The sequence below is a fragment of the Nicotiana sylvestris genome, chromosome 7 (assembly GCF_000393655.2).
Source record: "Nicotiana sylvestris chromosome 7, ASM39365v2, whole genome shotgun sequence".
In the NCBI taxonomy this organism is placed as follows: Eukaryota; Viridiplantae; Streptophyta; class Magnoliopsida; order Solanales; family Solanaceae; genus Nicotiana; species Nicotiana sylvestris.
Genome location: NC_091063.1, coordinates 60,877,026 through 60,893,758, shown reverse-complemented (window position 1 = coordinate 60,893,758; position 16,733 = coordinate 60,877,026). Strand labels below are relative to the sequence as shown.

The 16,733-nt window shown below is 42.1% G+C and overlaps 1 protein-coding gene across 1 annotated transcript; it reads left to right on the top strand.

The window, feature by feature from the left end:
- Positions 1-493: 493 nt before the first annotated feature.
- LOC138873211 (uncharacterized) lies at positions 494-4,120 on the top strand. The gene is made up of 4 exons (XM_070151653.1): positions 494-724; positions 2,975-3,192; positions 3,304-3,366; positions 3,469-4,120. Exons 1-4 carry the CDS (start codon positions 494-496, stop codon positions 4,118-4,120), a joined length of 1,164 nt encoding a protein of 387 aa, XP_070007754.1.
- Positions 4,121-16,733: the final 12,613 nt, after the last annotated feature.

Here is a 16,733-nt window from a genome sequence, read left to right as displayed (position 1 = left end):
TTGAGTGCTCCCGTATATGTGTCCACACCGGTGGGTGATTCTATTGTTGTATATCGTGTCTATAGCTCATGTATGGTTATTATTGGGGGTCTTGAGACCAGCGTAGATCTCCTATTTCTCAATATGGTTGACTTCGATATTATTTTGGGGATGGATTGGCTGTCACCTTATTATGCTATAATGGACTGTCACGCCAAAACCGTGACCTTAGACTTGTCGGGGTTGCCTGAATGGAGTAGAGAGGGACTCCTGGTCATTCCACCAGTGGGGTTATTTCTTCTATGAAGGCTCAGCATATGATCGAGATGGGGTGTTTGGCTTATTTGTCTTATGTTCGTGATTCCAGTGCGGAGGTTCCTTCCATGGATTCTGTACTAGTTGTTCGTGAGTTTCCAGAGGTATTTTCTTCGGACGGATGCCGCGCAACACGGATATTGACTTTTGCATTGATTTGGCTCCGGGCACTCAGCCCATTTCTATTCCTCCATACCGAATGGCCCTGCCAGAGTTGAAAGAATCGAAGGAGCAATTGCAAGATTTGCTTGATAAGGGCTTCATTAGGCCTAATGTCTGGCCTTGGGGTGCGCCACTTTTGTTTGTAAAGAAAAAGGATGGATCGATGAGGATGTGCATAGATTATCGGCAGTTGAACAAAGTTACCATTAAGAACAAGTATTCATTGCCGAGGATTGATGACTTATTTGATCAGCTTCAGGGTGCCAAGGTGTTTTCATAGATTGATTTAAGGTCTGGCTACCATCAGTTGAGGATTAGGGCATCTGATGTCCCTAAGACAAATTTTCGCACTCGGTATGGGCATTATGAGTTTCTAGTAGTGTCGTTTGGGTTGACCATTGCCCCAGCAGCATTTATGGATTTGATGAACCAGGTGTTCAAGCCCTACCTGAATTCCTTTGTGATTGTTTTTATTGATGATATCTTTATCTACTCCCGCAGCCGAGAGGAGCATGAGCAGTATCTTCGAATCATTTTTTAGACTCTGAGAGTCAACCAATTATATGTAAATTTTTGAAATGCGAGTTTTAGTTGATTTTAGTTGCATTCTTGGGTCATGTTGTATCAGCAGAGGGTATTCAGGTGGATCCTAAAAAAATTGAGGCAGTCAAGGACTGGCCTAGACCCACATCAGCTATTGAGATTCAGAGTTTCTTGGGTTTGGCGGGTTATTACCGTCGGTTTGTGGAGGGGTTTTCATCTATAGCAGCCCTGATGACCATGTTGACCCAGAAGTGTGCCTCGTTGAGGTGGTCGGACGAGTGTGAGGCGAGCTTTCAGAAGCTCAAGACAGCTTTGACTACGGCGTCGTTGTTGGTATTGCTGATAAGTTAGGATTTTAAAGTGTTTATGTCCCTACTTGCCTATGCTTTGAGTATAAATTGATACAAAAACAGTCCCAAAATGCTCACAATTTGTTCTTGATTGCAGGGTTGATTGACAAAGTGACGAAATGTCAAAGATCGGCTCAAAAAGGAGTGAAACCTGCTCAAGTATCAAAGACCAAGAGAAGTGAAGAAAAAGGGGCCTAGTGCGGACCGCGTAACAATGACCGTGGCCGCACTAGGAGGTTCAGAGACTGGACATTTTCAAGCTTAAGGTCACACTGCCGCGGTAGGATTCACGCGGCCCGCGGAGAAGCTTCGCGGCCGCACTCCTGCTCTGTGCGGTCCGCGTTCATAGGGTTCAGCAAAGGACATTTGTTCTCACGCGGTCCGCGGTCACGTCAACGCGGACCGTGCCAGTTGCCTTCATGGCCTCGGTACACTCCCACACGGTCCGCATCCTCCAGTTCAAGTCATCAAACAACTGAAGCCCTAGAGCCAGTGCGTCCACGTTCCATTTTGTGCGGCCCGCACTGACCCCACAGAGGTATTTTTGTCCAGTTTTTCCAGTCTAGTATAAATAGAATATTTTACTATTTTTTAAGGGGGTGGTCAGATCTGAGAACAAAAGAACAGCTGCGCTTGGTGTTATATCCATTTTTGGCATATTTGCTTCCCATTAACAATAGATTATTGTAGTTTCTTCTTAATAATTAATTAATATGTGTAGTTCTTCATCTATTTCTTCAGTTTCTTCTTTAATTATATGTAGCTAAGTCCATTAGCTAGGGTTGTGGCTCAACCCTAGTGTGGGTAATTGATGGGTTTTGCCATCTAGGGTTAGATTGACTATGGATGTTTGTTATTTGGGTTGATTTTATGATTTAATTTAGAATTGGTCGTTGCAAACACTGTTTCAAGCTTTGTGGGTTTAACTCTTCTTGAGAAAGAGAGTCTATGAGCTCAAAATTGATCCAACAAGGAATTGGGATGGACTCATGAGAAATGATAGTCCCAATTAACGGGTTAAATCTCGAGAGAGTAATCACCCTACTTGAACCCTAGTTGCTTGGTCTAATTTGCCAACCCAATTGGTCTCGAGAGAGTCAATTGGGTAAAATCATTCTCTCTACCGAGAGGTGTGAGAGTGGATAAAATTGTACAATGGTTATAGCATAAGCCCCAAATAAGTCAATCGAACCTAAGTAACATCTACTCGTCAATTAGCCACCAAGGTAATGCCACGACCCTAGTGCTCTTCCTTCCCAATAATTACAACTTAGAAATATTCTCCTAGCATAATCTAGCTTTAATCCGTAGTTTTATAATAGTAGTTATAAATACAAAAACTCAAAAGATGCTTGAAGTGACATTAGAAGCACAACCGCAACTCTAGGCTAGACAGAAAATACAACTCCACTACTAGCTCCCTGTGGAAATTCGATCCCTGGTATCTATTCGGGTAAAAGCTATTGCGATCCGCTCTTCCTACCATAGTGTAGTGTCGAGTTGACAGCGATCAATTGCCCACATGTTCGGGGCCATATACAGTATATTGTAATGCATCTCGTATTGGACTTGGTGTGGTATTGATGCAGGGTGGCAAGGTTATTGCATATGCTTCGCTATAGTAGAAGATTCACGAGAAGAATTATCCAGTTCATAATTTGGAGCTAGCAGCCATTGTTCACGCGCTGAAGATTTGGAGGCACTATTTATATGGCATGTCGTGTGAGGTGTTCATGGATGCTTTGAGTAGGAAGTCAACTAGTACGGACAATCTTGCGTATATTTCAATCGGTGAGAGACCACTTGCTTTAGATGTTCAGGCTTTAGCCAATCAGTTTGTGAGGTTGGATGTTTCTGAGCCCAGCCGTGTTCTAGCTTGTACAGTCGCTCGATCTTCCTTATTTGAGTGTATCAGGGAGCGGTAGTATGATGATCCTCATTTGCTTGTCCTTAGGGACACAGTGCGGCATGGAGATGCCAAACAAGTTACAGTTGGAGATGATGGAGTTTTGAAGATGTAGGGTCATGTTTGTGTGCCTAATGTGGATGGATTTCGTGAGTTGATTCTGGAGGAGGCTCACAGTTCCTGGTATTCTATTTATCTGGGCGTACTATTAAGATTTTTGGAGGATATTCTCCGCGCCTGTGTTATTGACTTTGGAGGTTCTTGGAATCAATTCTTGCCGTTATTGGAGTTTGCCTACAATAACAGTTATCAGCCGAGCATCCAGATGGCTCCCTATGAGGTATTGTATGGTAGAAGGTGTCGATCACCGGTTGGATGGTTTGAGCCGGGAGAGGCTCGGTTATTGGGTACAAATTTAGTACAGGATGCCTTGGATAAGGTTAAGATCATTCAGGATAGACTTCATATAGCTCAGTCTAGGCAAAATAGTTATGTTAACCGTAAGGTTCGTGATGTGGCATTCATGGTCGGAGAGAGAGTGTTGCTTCGGGTGTCACCCATGAAGGGTGTGATGCAGTTTGGGAAGAAGGGCAAGTTAAGCCCTAGGTTCATCAGGCATTTTGACATCCTTGATCTAGTGGGAGAGGTGGCCCACAGACTTGCGTTGCCACCGGGCTTATCAGCAGTACATCCAGTGTTTCACATGTCCATGCTTCGGAGGTATCACGACGATCCATACCACATGTTAGATTTCAGCACAGTCCAGCCAGACAAGGATTTGACCTATGAGGAGGAGCCGGTAGCTATTGTAGACCGGCGGGTTCGTCAGTTGAGGTCAAAAAGCTATCCGTCGGTTCGTGTGTAGTAGAGAGGTCAGCCTGTTGAGGCAGCCACCTGGGAGTCCGAGTTTGAGATACGGAGCAGATATTCCCATCTTTTCCCTAGCTCATGTACTTTTCTATGTCCGTTCGAGGACGAACGGTTGTTTTAGAGGTGGAGAATGTGATGACCCAAAAGGTAATCTCGTGTTTTAGAACCCAATTCAGGGTTCCGAGGCCTTCAAAACCTCATCTTATTTCTCTTTGATTTGCGTGCGCAGTCCGGGCATGTTTTCGAAAAGCTTTTATGTGAAAATTTGAGAAAATAATAAGTTTTTCCTTTAAAAGTTAATTTCAGTTGACTTCGGTCAACATTTTGAGTAAACGGACCTGGACCCGTATTTTGACGGTCTCAGAAGGCCCGTAATAAAAAATGGGACTTGGGCGTATGCCTGAAATCGAATTCCTAGGTCCCTAGCCCGAGAAATAAATTTTTGATGAAAATTGTTAAACTGAAATTATAAAAGTTTTAAGAAATTGATTAATAAGTGATTTTGTTGATATCGGGTCCGTATTGTGGTTTCGGAGCCCGGTACAAGTCTGTTATGATATTTATACTCTATTTGTGAAATTTGGTGAGGAACGTGACTGATTTGACGTGATTCAGACCTTTGGTCGAGAAAATAGAACTTTTGAACTTTCTTATAAATTTCATGCAATTTGATGCTAAATTCATAGCTCTAGGTGTTATTTTGGCTATTTGATCGTGCGAGCAAGTCCGCATGATATTTTAAGACTTGTGTGCATGTTTGGTTTGGAGCTCCGAGGGCTCGGGTGAGTTATCCGAATAGGCTACGGGGATGTTTTAGACTTAGAAAATCTGGTATTTTTGCTGCAGCAATTGTTCTGATATGCCCTTCTTCACGTTTGTATAGGTAGTCTCGCGAACGCAAAAGGTAAAGAGAGGCAGGGGAAATTTTATCTTCGCGAGCGCGAAGGACATGTCGCGAACGTGGAGCAGCGGGTGCTTTACCCTTCGCGAACGCGGCCCATCTACCGCGAATGCGAAGCATGGGACCTAAGGGAGGGGAAGTTATCTCATCGCGAACGCGACACTTGGATCGCGAACGCGGAGGCTGGGGGACGAACGCGATAGGCTTCTCACGAACGCGAAGAAGGCCTATCCAGACTATTTTAAAAACAGAACCAGCACGGAATTTATCAAAAATTTCAACACTCTTTCATTAGAACTCGACCTAGGGGCGATTTTGAAGAGGGATTTCAACACCAATTCATAGGTTTGTGTTCTTCAACTCATTTCCTTCAATTTCCATCAACACCCATTAGATTTTTAGCCCTAGATCTTATTCTTTCATGGTAGAATTAGGGATTTTGAGAAAAATTGGGGATTTTGCAAATTTGAGAATTTAAACCTCGATTTGGGGTTGGATTCCGAAACTAATTACATATTTGGGCTTGGGGGTGAATGGGTGAATGAGTTTTGGTCCTAACCTCGAGTTTTGACCAAGCGTGCTAGGGGTCGATTTTTTAGTTTTTTTGGCAATTGTTGGGAAACTTATAATTGTGCATTGGAATTGGTTTCTTTAGCAATAATTGATATTATTAAGTTAATTATGACTATATACGAGTGGTTCAGAGGTGGAAACTAAGGGAAAAGCGATGATTGAGGCTTGAGTTCGGCCGTGGAATCAAGGTAACTGTTGTGGCTAACCTTAGTTTGAGGTATTAGGTGTTGTTGTCTTATTTGTTATGTGTTTAGTTGTTGAGTATGACGTATAGGTGAGGTGACAAGTACTTATACGTTGACGTCGTGTCATAGCATGCGAGTGAGTCGATTACTTGTGACTGTTGTATTCTTTATTCATACTGTTCATGCTTAAACTGGTTATTCTTCATGTTAAACAAATCTTATCATGTTTTTCCCTGGAATAAGATATTGGTTGAGTATTGACTCAAGTTGAGATTTATATTTTGAAGTTAAATACTGAAACAAGGTTGGTTATTGATGATTCCCTTGCCATGTTGTTATTATTCTGTTGTTTGGGTGAGGAAGAGTATAAAGTATGAAGGGTGATGCCGTGCAATGTATTATGAGTGAGTAATAATACACGAATAGTGATGTCGTGCCGTATTCTGTGAGTGATAATGCACGAAGGATGATGTTGTGCCATGCTATGTGAGAATTAATGCACGAAGGGTGATGTCGTGCCATGTTATGAGAGAGTTAATGCACGGAGGGTGATGTCGTGCCGTTTCTGTTGTTTCTTATGGTGAGAATGAGAGTAAAAGCACGAAGGGTGATGTCGTGCACTTGTTTGTTGTGTTATTACCTTCATAGGTGCAAGGCGTGTTATTTACTGCGTTTTTTTACTGTACTATTTCAAGAATTGATATTCCCCTGAGCATGATAGTCCCCCTTCCCGTTAATATCTGCAAAATTTCCATTTGTTGTTATTTTCTCGTATATGATATAACTGTACAGGTTCATATTATTGTCGTGTCCTAGCCTCGTCACTACTTCACCGGGGTTAGGCTCAGCACTTACCAGTACATGGGGTCGGTTATACTGATACTGCACTCTGCACTTTCTATGCAGATTTCGGTACTGGACCACATTGATTAGGGTTGGGTTGTTGCCTTCAGTCCATTAGGAAACCCAAGGTAGATCTGCTAGCGTTTGCAGACCCTGGAGTCCCCTTCCATTTATCCTAGTTTCCCTGTTTTCTTTTATTTCGAGAATAGATGTATTTTCTTTAAATTAGTATTTATAGTGACTCTTAGAAGTTCGTGGATTGTAACACCAGATTTTGGGTAGTCGTGTAATAGCTTTTGGATTATTATAAATTTTCCCACTTCTTTACTTTGTTTTAGCTTAATTATTGTTTTATTACTATTTTGGATAGCGGTTAGCGTATTAGATATTTATGTATGGCTTGCCTAGTATTTTGAAGAGTTAGGCGCCATCATGATCCCAAAGGTGAGAAATGCGGGTCATGACAACCTTAGATGAGGCCGAGAACCGATACCCACACTTAGAGAAAGTAGCGCTTGCTTTAATAAGCGCCTCTAGGAAATTAAAACCATATTTCCAATGTCACCCAATATGTGTTGTAACTACCTATCCACTTCGTAATATTTTGCATAAACTTGAACTTTTGGGGCGATTGGCCAAATGGGCCGTGGAACTCAGCGTATGATATTGAGTATCTACCTCGAACATCCATCAAGTCCCAAATCTTGGCGGACTTCGTGGCTGACTTTACGCCAACCCTTATACCCGAGGTTGAAAAGGAACATCTATTAAAATCGGGTACATCATCAGGGGTGTGGACCCTCTTCATGGATGGTGCTTCGAACGTGAAAGGGTTGGGGCTGGGCATCGTTTTGAAGCCACCCACGGGTAACATAATTAGACAGTCAATCAAAACTTTGAAGTTAACTAATAATGAGGCCGAGTATGAGGCCATAATTGCATGTCTCAAGCTAGCTAAAAGATTTGGAGCAGAGGTCATCGAGGCCAAATATGATTCTCTACTTGTGGTAAACCAAGTCAACAAAACTTTCAAAGTCCGAGAAGGTCGAATGCAGAGATACTTGGACAAGCTACAGGTAACTTTACATCGATTTATGGACTGGACCTAACAACACATACCTCGAGAACAAAACAGCGAGATCGATGCTCTTGCAAACTTGGGGTCATTGGTCGAAGATGACGAGCTTAACTCGGAGACTGTCGTACAACTCTCGAGATCAGTAGTCGAAGAAGGCCACGTTGAAATAAACTCTACAAGTTTGACTTGGGATTGGAGAAACAAGTACATTGAATACTTAAAGAACGGGAAGCTCCCATCAGATCCAAAGGAGTCAAGGACTCTACGTAAGAAGGCAACACAGTTCCTTTTGACCGAGGATGGAACGCTATTCAGAAGGATGTTCGATGGGACATTGACGATTTGTTTGGGACCAGGAGACACCAACTACGTCCTACGGGAGATTCACGAAGGCACTTGGGGAACCACTCCGGTGCCAAATCACTGGTTCACAAGGTTATCAGAGCAGGATACTATTGGGCTGATATGGAAAAGGATACAAAAGAGTTCGTATAAAAGTGCAACAAATGTCAAAGGTATACTCCGATGATTCACCAGCCCGGGGAGCAGCTCCACCCAGTGTTATCCCTATGGCCATTCATGAAATGGAGAATGGACATTGTCGGCCCTTTACCATCGACCCCAGGTAAAATTTAGTTTATTTTACTTATGACTGATTATTTTTCTAAGTGGATTGAAGCACATGCCTTCGAGAAAGTTTGAGAAAAAGAAGTCATAGACTTCATTTGGGACCACATTATATGTCGATTCGAGATGCCCGCTAAGGTTGTATGCGATAACAAAAAGTAATTCGTTGGCAACAAAGTGACTAAATTTCTCGAGGATCACAAGATTAAAAGGATTATATCGACGCCATACCATCCCAGTGGGAACGAACAAGCCGAATCGACCAATAAAACCATCATTCAAAATCTTAAGAAAATACTGACCGACGCTAAGGGAAAATGGAGAGAGATATTATTCGAGGTTCTTTGGGCGTACCGCAACATCTAAATCCAGCACAGGGCCAACACTGTTCTCTCTAGTCGATGGTGTCGAAGCTCTTATCCCGGTAGAGGTCGGGGAACCCAGCCTCAGTTTTCAATATGCAACGAAAGAATCAAATTACGAGGCCATGAATACAAGCATAGAATTGTTGGATGAAAGATGCGAAGCCGCCCTCGTTCGATTAGCCACACAAAAACAGCGGATCAAAAGGTACTACAACCAAAGAACCAATCTTCGACACTTTAAAATTGGGTACTTGGTGCTGAGAAAAGTGAGCCTCAACACTCGAAACCCGAATGAAGGAAAACTAGGTCCAAATTGGGAGGGACCATATCAACCCCTCGATATCATTGGAAAGGGATCCTATAAGCTCGGTACGATGAGCGGCGAGCAACTATACAACAATTGGAATGTATCACTCCTAAAGCGATACTACTTCTAAGGTATGACCTTCTCCCTTTTTCATTTATATTTTAAACTAACCAATTGCAGGTGTTCGATCAGGAACAACAATGGATCCTTCAGCACAAAGTCATTAGGTCTGAAAGCACGCGTTGCACTCTTTTTCCCTTAGACCGGTTTTGTCCCAATTGGGTTTTCCGGTGAGGTTTTAACGAGGCAACCATTGATTGTGCTAACTTAAAACAATTCAACAATATCTGAGGCTTCTTTATAATCAACCTCGAATACTGGGGGCATTACCCTTGAATGTCAACTTTGTTGCAAGGAAATTACTTCGTAACATAGGGGTTTAGATAGGTAAATTTTTGTAAGGGCCAAACGGTCGAATGAACCGTGCCCATATAGGTTACTCGAGCCCTATTGAAAGAAATATTTTTCCTTGCCAATATCTCATGCCTTAGAAACTTTTTGTATAATCATATATTGAAAGAAGTATTTTTCCTTGCCAATATCTCATGCCCTAGAAAAATTTTCTACTTCACAACTTCATACTCGATCTATTATGTAAACAGGCTTAAAGGCCGATTGCAACCGAAGTTTGAACAATTAACCCCCCATTTAGGGACTGCTGCCCGAAAAATAGACAAGATCGAAATATTAAATTCTCGAGATTATAAGACCTTAAAAAGGCAACCCTCGATTTTTATAGGCCACGGCCACCCAACTCGGGGACAGACACTTCGAACCAGCTCGAAGTGTAAAGGGAAAACAAGCCTAAGAGACAAATCCCAAACTAAAGGCTACGGCCAAATTGACACGGTTCGGAGACGTCTGAATTCTGTAATAAAATAGGCCTTTGAATATTTTCATAAACCAGTTAAAAAGAATACCCTTGGCAAATTACAAAGGTCTTCGATAGTATCGAACCTCGAAAAACCTAATGGGCACAAAATTGTTCGAACCCTCAAACATGACTTCATTATTTCATGCTAAGGCACTATAACCTTTGTAAACGCAAATGATAAACAAAGGGAAAACTTTAAAAACCAAAAAGGATAGAAAAAGCCTTATATATATGATCCTTTTACAAAGGCCAGATCGGCCGAATGCAAAACTTACAAAAGGCCTAAGGGCTACTTTCACTTCAAGTTCGAGAGATCTTTCTCACTTGACTAAAAATCCTAAGGGCTACCTAATTCCGAGTTCGAGAATGTCCTCAGTCAATCATTAAGCTTAAAGGCTACTTCAACTCGAGTTCGAATATATTCTCACTCGGGGACTTTTTTTTAAGCCCAAGGGTTATTTTCTTGCGTTCAAGTTTGAAAGATCATCCTCGTTCAGATAAAACTTAAGGGTTCTCTAATTTCTAATCTGAGCAAGCACTCAGTCGATCGCAAAAACTATGCTAGCTCGGTCGAATTACCTAAACCTCGAGCCTATGAATAACAAATTCCATGAGTCAGGAATGAAATAAAAATGCACAAGACAAAAATAGAGAGACCTTTATGTACATCAAAAGTTATTTACAAGGAGAACATGGCCCAGTTGGAATTCCATACAAGAAAGCCAAAAAAAAGATCCTAAATACTTAGTCTTCTCTATGAGCAATATCTTCACCCTCGGGGCCTTCTCCATTCTTGGGCTCACTCATACTCCCGGAATCATCATCATCAGAAGAGAGAAACGCCTTGGCTTCAGCTTCAAGCTCTTTTGAATTTTTGATCTCGATAGTGAGATCGAAGCCACGAGCGTGGAGCTCCTCGAGATTCTCCCTTCGAGATTGGAACTTGGCATGTTCGGCAATCCAGTATGATCGAGTCTGGGCATTATCGGTAACCTCCTTTACTCGAACTTAAGTGGCTTCGGTGTTAGATCGGTATACAACCACGATTGCCTCAGCATCGGCATTAGCCGTCTCAGCCTTAGATTTGGCCGCTGCATGTTCTGTGACCAACCGAGCCTGAAGCTCCTCAATTTTATTGGCTTGTGCCAAGTTCTTCTCTTTCGCGATTTAAAGTTGATTTTCAGCCTAGGACAACTGAGCTCAAGCACCCTCTTTCTTTGAGGCGAGGCGGTCCATATTTTGCTTCCACGCTATGGTCTCCGCCTTCACCGTATCTACCTCTCTACGGAGCTGCTTGATCATCTCGTGCAACTGCTGGACCTGTGAGATCGAATTGTTAGTCATCACCTCGAACCAATGCCATGAGCTTCTAATACTTTTATTACCTTCTCGATCAGCTCGCTTTGTTCTTTCTGAGCCGCTGCCAGCTCAGCTCGGAGGCCCTTGATTTATTCTTCTTTTTGCTCACCGGGAAGCTTGAGGGCGTTTCTCTACTCGGTAAGCCCTTTAATTTCGGCCTCATATCGGCTCAGTTCTCCTCGAGACCTAAAGAAAGCCTCATGATGAAGAACCGAGGCCTACACAAATAGAAGAAAAAGAATTAAGCAAGAAAAGAAAAACACAAGTGTGGAAATTGGTATTGACAAGGAAAGTTAGGGCTTACCCGATTTAAAGCCTGTTGTGCCTCATTGAAGAGACACGGTGCTCCCACCTCATCCATCACAGCTTGATCTTCCTCCGTGACCAGACTCCGAAGGTAATTATCCACCTCTACAGGGGCAGCCAAAACTTGTGCATCCTCTGGGATCGAGATGATGATTGTTCGTTTGCACTTGGGAGTGACACTAGGGGCCGGAAACTTGAGGAAGATTTGCCCAAGCTCTTCCTGGGTACCTCCAAGTCGCTTGAGCCAGCAGCATCATCAACCCTAGAAAAAAAACCACGGAAAAAATCCTCCTCTCTGTGGGTTCCCTCTACGTGAGGAGTCTTCATGGCTCGAGCCTCCCGAACTTTTTCTTTGGAGAATGAAGGAAGCGGATGGGAATCTCCGATTTCTATTGCCCCAAGTAGGTCGCTTGGGGCATTCTCCCCATTTCGAGGAGCTTTGGGATCGGCCTCCTTATCCATTTCTGATGCCTTCTCAGCCCGAGGTGAGGTACCCTCAGCTCCAGTCGGCTCGGGGACTCCGGCTGAATCCCCCTCTTGGGTCCCGTCAGATCGAGGCAAAATATTTCCAATTTTGACTGATCTGGTGGCCTTTTGACCTTCGATATTAGCTCGTGTTTGAGCCACCAGACCGGAATCATCTTCCTTTTCTTCTTCTTCCTTCTCCTCTCATAGTAGTTGAACTGACTCCATGGACAAGGAATCGCATCCTTCTTGGACTTTCGAGCTGCTTTATTCTCAGGCTTTGGTTATTTGGAGGTAGAAGCCCTTTTCCTCTTGCTTTCCTTTGCTGGCTTGGGGCAGGGGTGAGTTCTCTTCTTCACCAGACGAGGACCTCATCCGCACATCCTTCCCTAGACCTGAAAAAGAAAGACAAGTAAAATCGAGGGAAAATCCGGATAACGATAAAAATTTTTGAGACATGCGAAAACTTACCGTGGTTTCGAGCCTCCCATTGACCCTTCGACAACTCACTCCATGAGCGCTCAGCATGTTTCGATGTCAATACTAGGCACCTGACCCAGTTCTCGAGATGGGGGATCACACCCGGCATCCAGGCAACGGATGCACCAAATAAAACGTTGGTAAGAAAAGATGGATAAATGGAGATAATAAACAGAAGTTAAAATATGGAATTATACTTACGTTTCATATTTCATTTCTCCGTAAATGGCATGCTTTCGGCCGGGATTAGGTCCGAGTTTTTACTCGGACAAATCTTCTCATCCAATCCCGGTCGTTGTCCTCATCTATGCTCAAGAAGGCCGCCTTGTTGGCCCGACGCTGAAGCTTTACTAATCCTCCCCGATAAAGTCGGGGTCTATACAAGCGGATGAGATGGTCGAGGGTGAAGGGAAGCCCCTCGACTTTGCTCACAAAAATAAAAGCAGTACCACTATCCTCCAAAAAGAAGGATGAATTTGGCCGAGGGTGACCTCGTACTTCTTGCAAAAGTCCACGATAATTGGATCTAAAGGACCCAATGTGAATGGGTAGGTGTAAACACTCAGAAACCCCTCCACATACGTAGTGATCGACTCTTCAGGCGAGGGCACCACCATGTGCCTATCTACCCAGTTGCAATCCTTTTTAACTTGGTTTAAAAGGCCACTGGTGATTGTGCATATGTACCTTGACATTGGCTCACAACGGCCCGGAACCGAGGGGGTCTTTTCAACTTTGAAGTTGGAGTCAAGGATGCACGACAAAGGATTTAGGGCGTGGCTCCGTTGCTGGTTGTTCGCCGGCCATCTTAGACGAGGAAGCTTTTTCCTTCTGTGGAACATTTTTAGATGTTTTCGCCATTTGGTTGAGATTAAAGAAGGATGACGATGATAGTATTTGGTGTTTTAAAAAGAAGTTAGCAATCAAACTTGAAGATTCGCAGATAAACTTGAAGAATGCAAAAGGTTTTTGAAGTTAGCATATGAGAGATTCAAAGTAAAATTTGAAAAAGTGGAAAAAGGGATTATTTATGGGTTTCACGGCGACGGTTCAAAATTACTAGTGGCCGACCGTCAACTAAAACACATTAATGACCTGTGAAACTCTACAACCGGGATGTTTCGGTCACCTCTGTCGCTTACGTCACGGTGATGAAGTCATGATAAATCGGGTTAAAAGTCGAGGGCTCAATTCGTTTCTTGTCATTTTACTCCAAAAAATGAGGGGACTATCTATTGCCCGATTTTACCAATTAACCAAGACTAAGGAGATGGATCGAGGATCAACCCCACGGCTTGACTGACTGAGATACGAGGATAAGGTACCAAGTTCGGGGTTCGAGGTACCTGTCGAGATCGATACCGGTAATGATCGAGATCGAACGGGATAGACATCAAACAAAACCGAAGATAGCATAATAATTGAAAGGCGAGATATCCATTACCGGTCGAGGATAATGGTGGAAATCTCGGAGTAGATCAAATCAAGGACGATTGTTTAGCTAATCATAGTATTTTCTTCTGTAATTAAAGTTATACCGTAAATAGGATTCCTCTACTATATAAATAGGGTCTTAGCCTTTTGTAATGATCTCACATTGACGCATATCAAAGCAATACAATACTCTTTTTCTCTCATACTCTCTTGTGCATCAATTTATTTCGTAACTTTACTCTCACTCACTCAGTTCGAGGGCGACCTAGCTCGTGGGCTGAATTGCATTTCAATACTGGTTTGCTTTACTTTGTTGTTTATTCCTACTATTAATCATTATATTTATCAACTTGTACTAGGTGAAATTACATATCCTTAAAATCACTTATAAGTTTAATTGTTGTCCGATTTTAAGGGTAAACAACTTGACAACCTCAGGTCCTCAGTTTCCTTTTAAATTAACTTGGGTAAAATTTGGTTCCACTTTCCAGCATGTCACTGTTTTACCTCATGTATAGAAAATATTTTTCTATTCCATTTATGGTGTTCTCACCCTACACAACCTGGACTTCAACAACTCCCATTATATTCCTTAATGTGTGACTGCAGAAATGACTCATTCACTATGTGGTTGCTTGCCTAATTGAAGCAACTGAATTACTATCGTGCAATTACTAAGTGGAACAGCATGTGGCTTTCCCTTGCTTGATATTCACTCCTTTAAATAGGAAAATGACATTTATATTTAGTGGTTTTTTATTCAACAACTTTGATATAGACATCTACTTTCTGACTCTTAATTCTTGGATCTAAGGCAAAGACTAGCTGTTACAAGTATGAGTCTACACTGTGGGGTCGTCCGGTAGGATATATAAGAATAATACTAAATAATAAGTATTAGTAGTGTTGAGATTAATTATGATAGAATTACTTATTATTGTGGTGTATTAAAAATAACATGCATTACATATTTTTTTTTAAAAGTGATTTGTTTACAAAAATACCCTCCATTAAACATTGGATGAATTTGGAAAAGGTTTTGAAAGAATAGTTTTGTCTTTATACATGCTTATCCATGTATTATTAAAAATTATGGTATTACTAATGCCATGGTTTGCTATGTATAAGAATAGTACTGAATAAGATATACCGCTAATACAAGTATTAGTTATATATAGGTGTCACGACCCGGATTTCCCACCCTCGGGGGTCGTGATGGCGCCTACTCGTGAAAGTTAGGTAAGCCGAGTATTATAGATTCACTAACTCTTTTATTTATCCCTTTTTAACAGTTTAAAATCAACATGCGATCAACAGTAAAATATTAATAATAATTAAATACATGCGAAAGACATAATCTGATAACTTATCCAAAAACAAGTACGACAATATCAAGTACATGTCTACCCGGAATCGGTGTCACAATATCACGGACCGTTTACGAATACTACAAACAATTGTCTGGAAAGAAAGATACAATCTGTCTCTGAAGTAAATGAAAGCAGGATATAAATATAGAAGAGAACGTCGGGGTCTGCGGACGCCTGCAGGACTAACTCGGGATCTCTGACTGGACTGAAGGCAGCCACCCAAAGCTATGGTCCAAAAGCTGCCGCTCCGGGATCTGCACACAGTGTAGAGTGTAGTATCAGCACAACCGACCCCATGTGCTGGTAAGTATCTGGCCTAACCCCGGCGAAGTAGTGACGATGTTAGAACTAGACTACCAAATAAAATATGCAGTTATATAATATACAACGGAAAATAAAACTGAAATAAACGAGTAAAGATGGGAGGGGGACATGCTACAGGGGAATATCATTTACCAACAGTAATTTAAGAGAAAACCTAAAGAACAATTTAGAATCCACAACAAAAGAATAAGGAACTTGTAACCAACCAATAAGCACTTTTATTATCTATTGTTGCGGCGCGCAACCCGATCCAAATCATAAAAACACTGTTGCGGCGTGCAACCCGATCCATATCATTTATCACTGTTGCGGCATGCAACCCGATCCAATCATATTATTGTTGTGGCGTGTAACCCGATCCAAATATAATACTGTTGTGGCGTGCAACCCGATCCACATATACAGTTCAACACCAATCAGAAAGGGAGTCCCGGCAAGGGATCAATAAAGAAACAACACTATTCCGACAAGGGAATCGACAATATAAGTAAATACGTCCTGCCAAGGAAAAATCAGCTATAACCAAATATGTTCCAACATCTAACTTCCTCAACTAGCACCAATACTCAATCATAAGTAATTTCCACGAGAATAATCATAATCCGTGCTCAACATAGAGAACCAACAACTTAGGCATTCGTAGTATTTGTTAAGAACACAACAAATTTCAAGTTAAGACTCTCGGTCATACTTGACACCAACGTATAGATACTCGTCACCATGCCTATACGTCGTACTCAACAAATAACACGTAGCAAATAGGACACAACTCCTAATCCCTCAAGCTAAGGTTAGACCAAACACTTACCTCGAACTTCCACGGCCAACTCAAGCCTCAAACACCGCTTTTCCTTTTGAATTTGGCTCCAAATCAATTGTAACTAGACATAATCGACTTAATAACATCAATAAATGCTAAACAATTCAATTCCAATGCTTAATTATAGATTTTCTATCATTGTTCCCAAAAAGTAAAAAATCGACCCCGGGCTCGCTTGGTCAAAATACAAGGTTTGAACCAAAACCCGATCACCCATTCACCCATGAGCCCGAATAT

What these genes read in the sequence shown, in the direction of transcription:
- LOC138873211 (XM_070151653.1), top strand. Translation starts at nt 494, where the DNA reads ATGGCCCTGCCAGAGTTGAAAGAATCGAAGGAGCAATTGCAAGATTTG. An exon ending in TTAGCCAATCAGTTTGTGAG is followed by an intron (nt 3,193 to 3,303) that starts GTTGGATGTTTC and finishes GCTTGTCCTTAG; the next exon opens with GGACACAGTGCGGCATGGAG. An exon ending in GATGATGGAGTTTTGAAGAT is followed by an intron (nt 3,367 to 3,468) that starts GTAGGGTCATGT and finishes CGTACTATTAAG; the next exon opens with ATTTTTGGAGGATATTCTCC.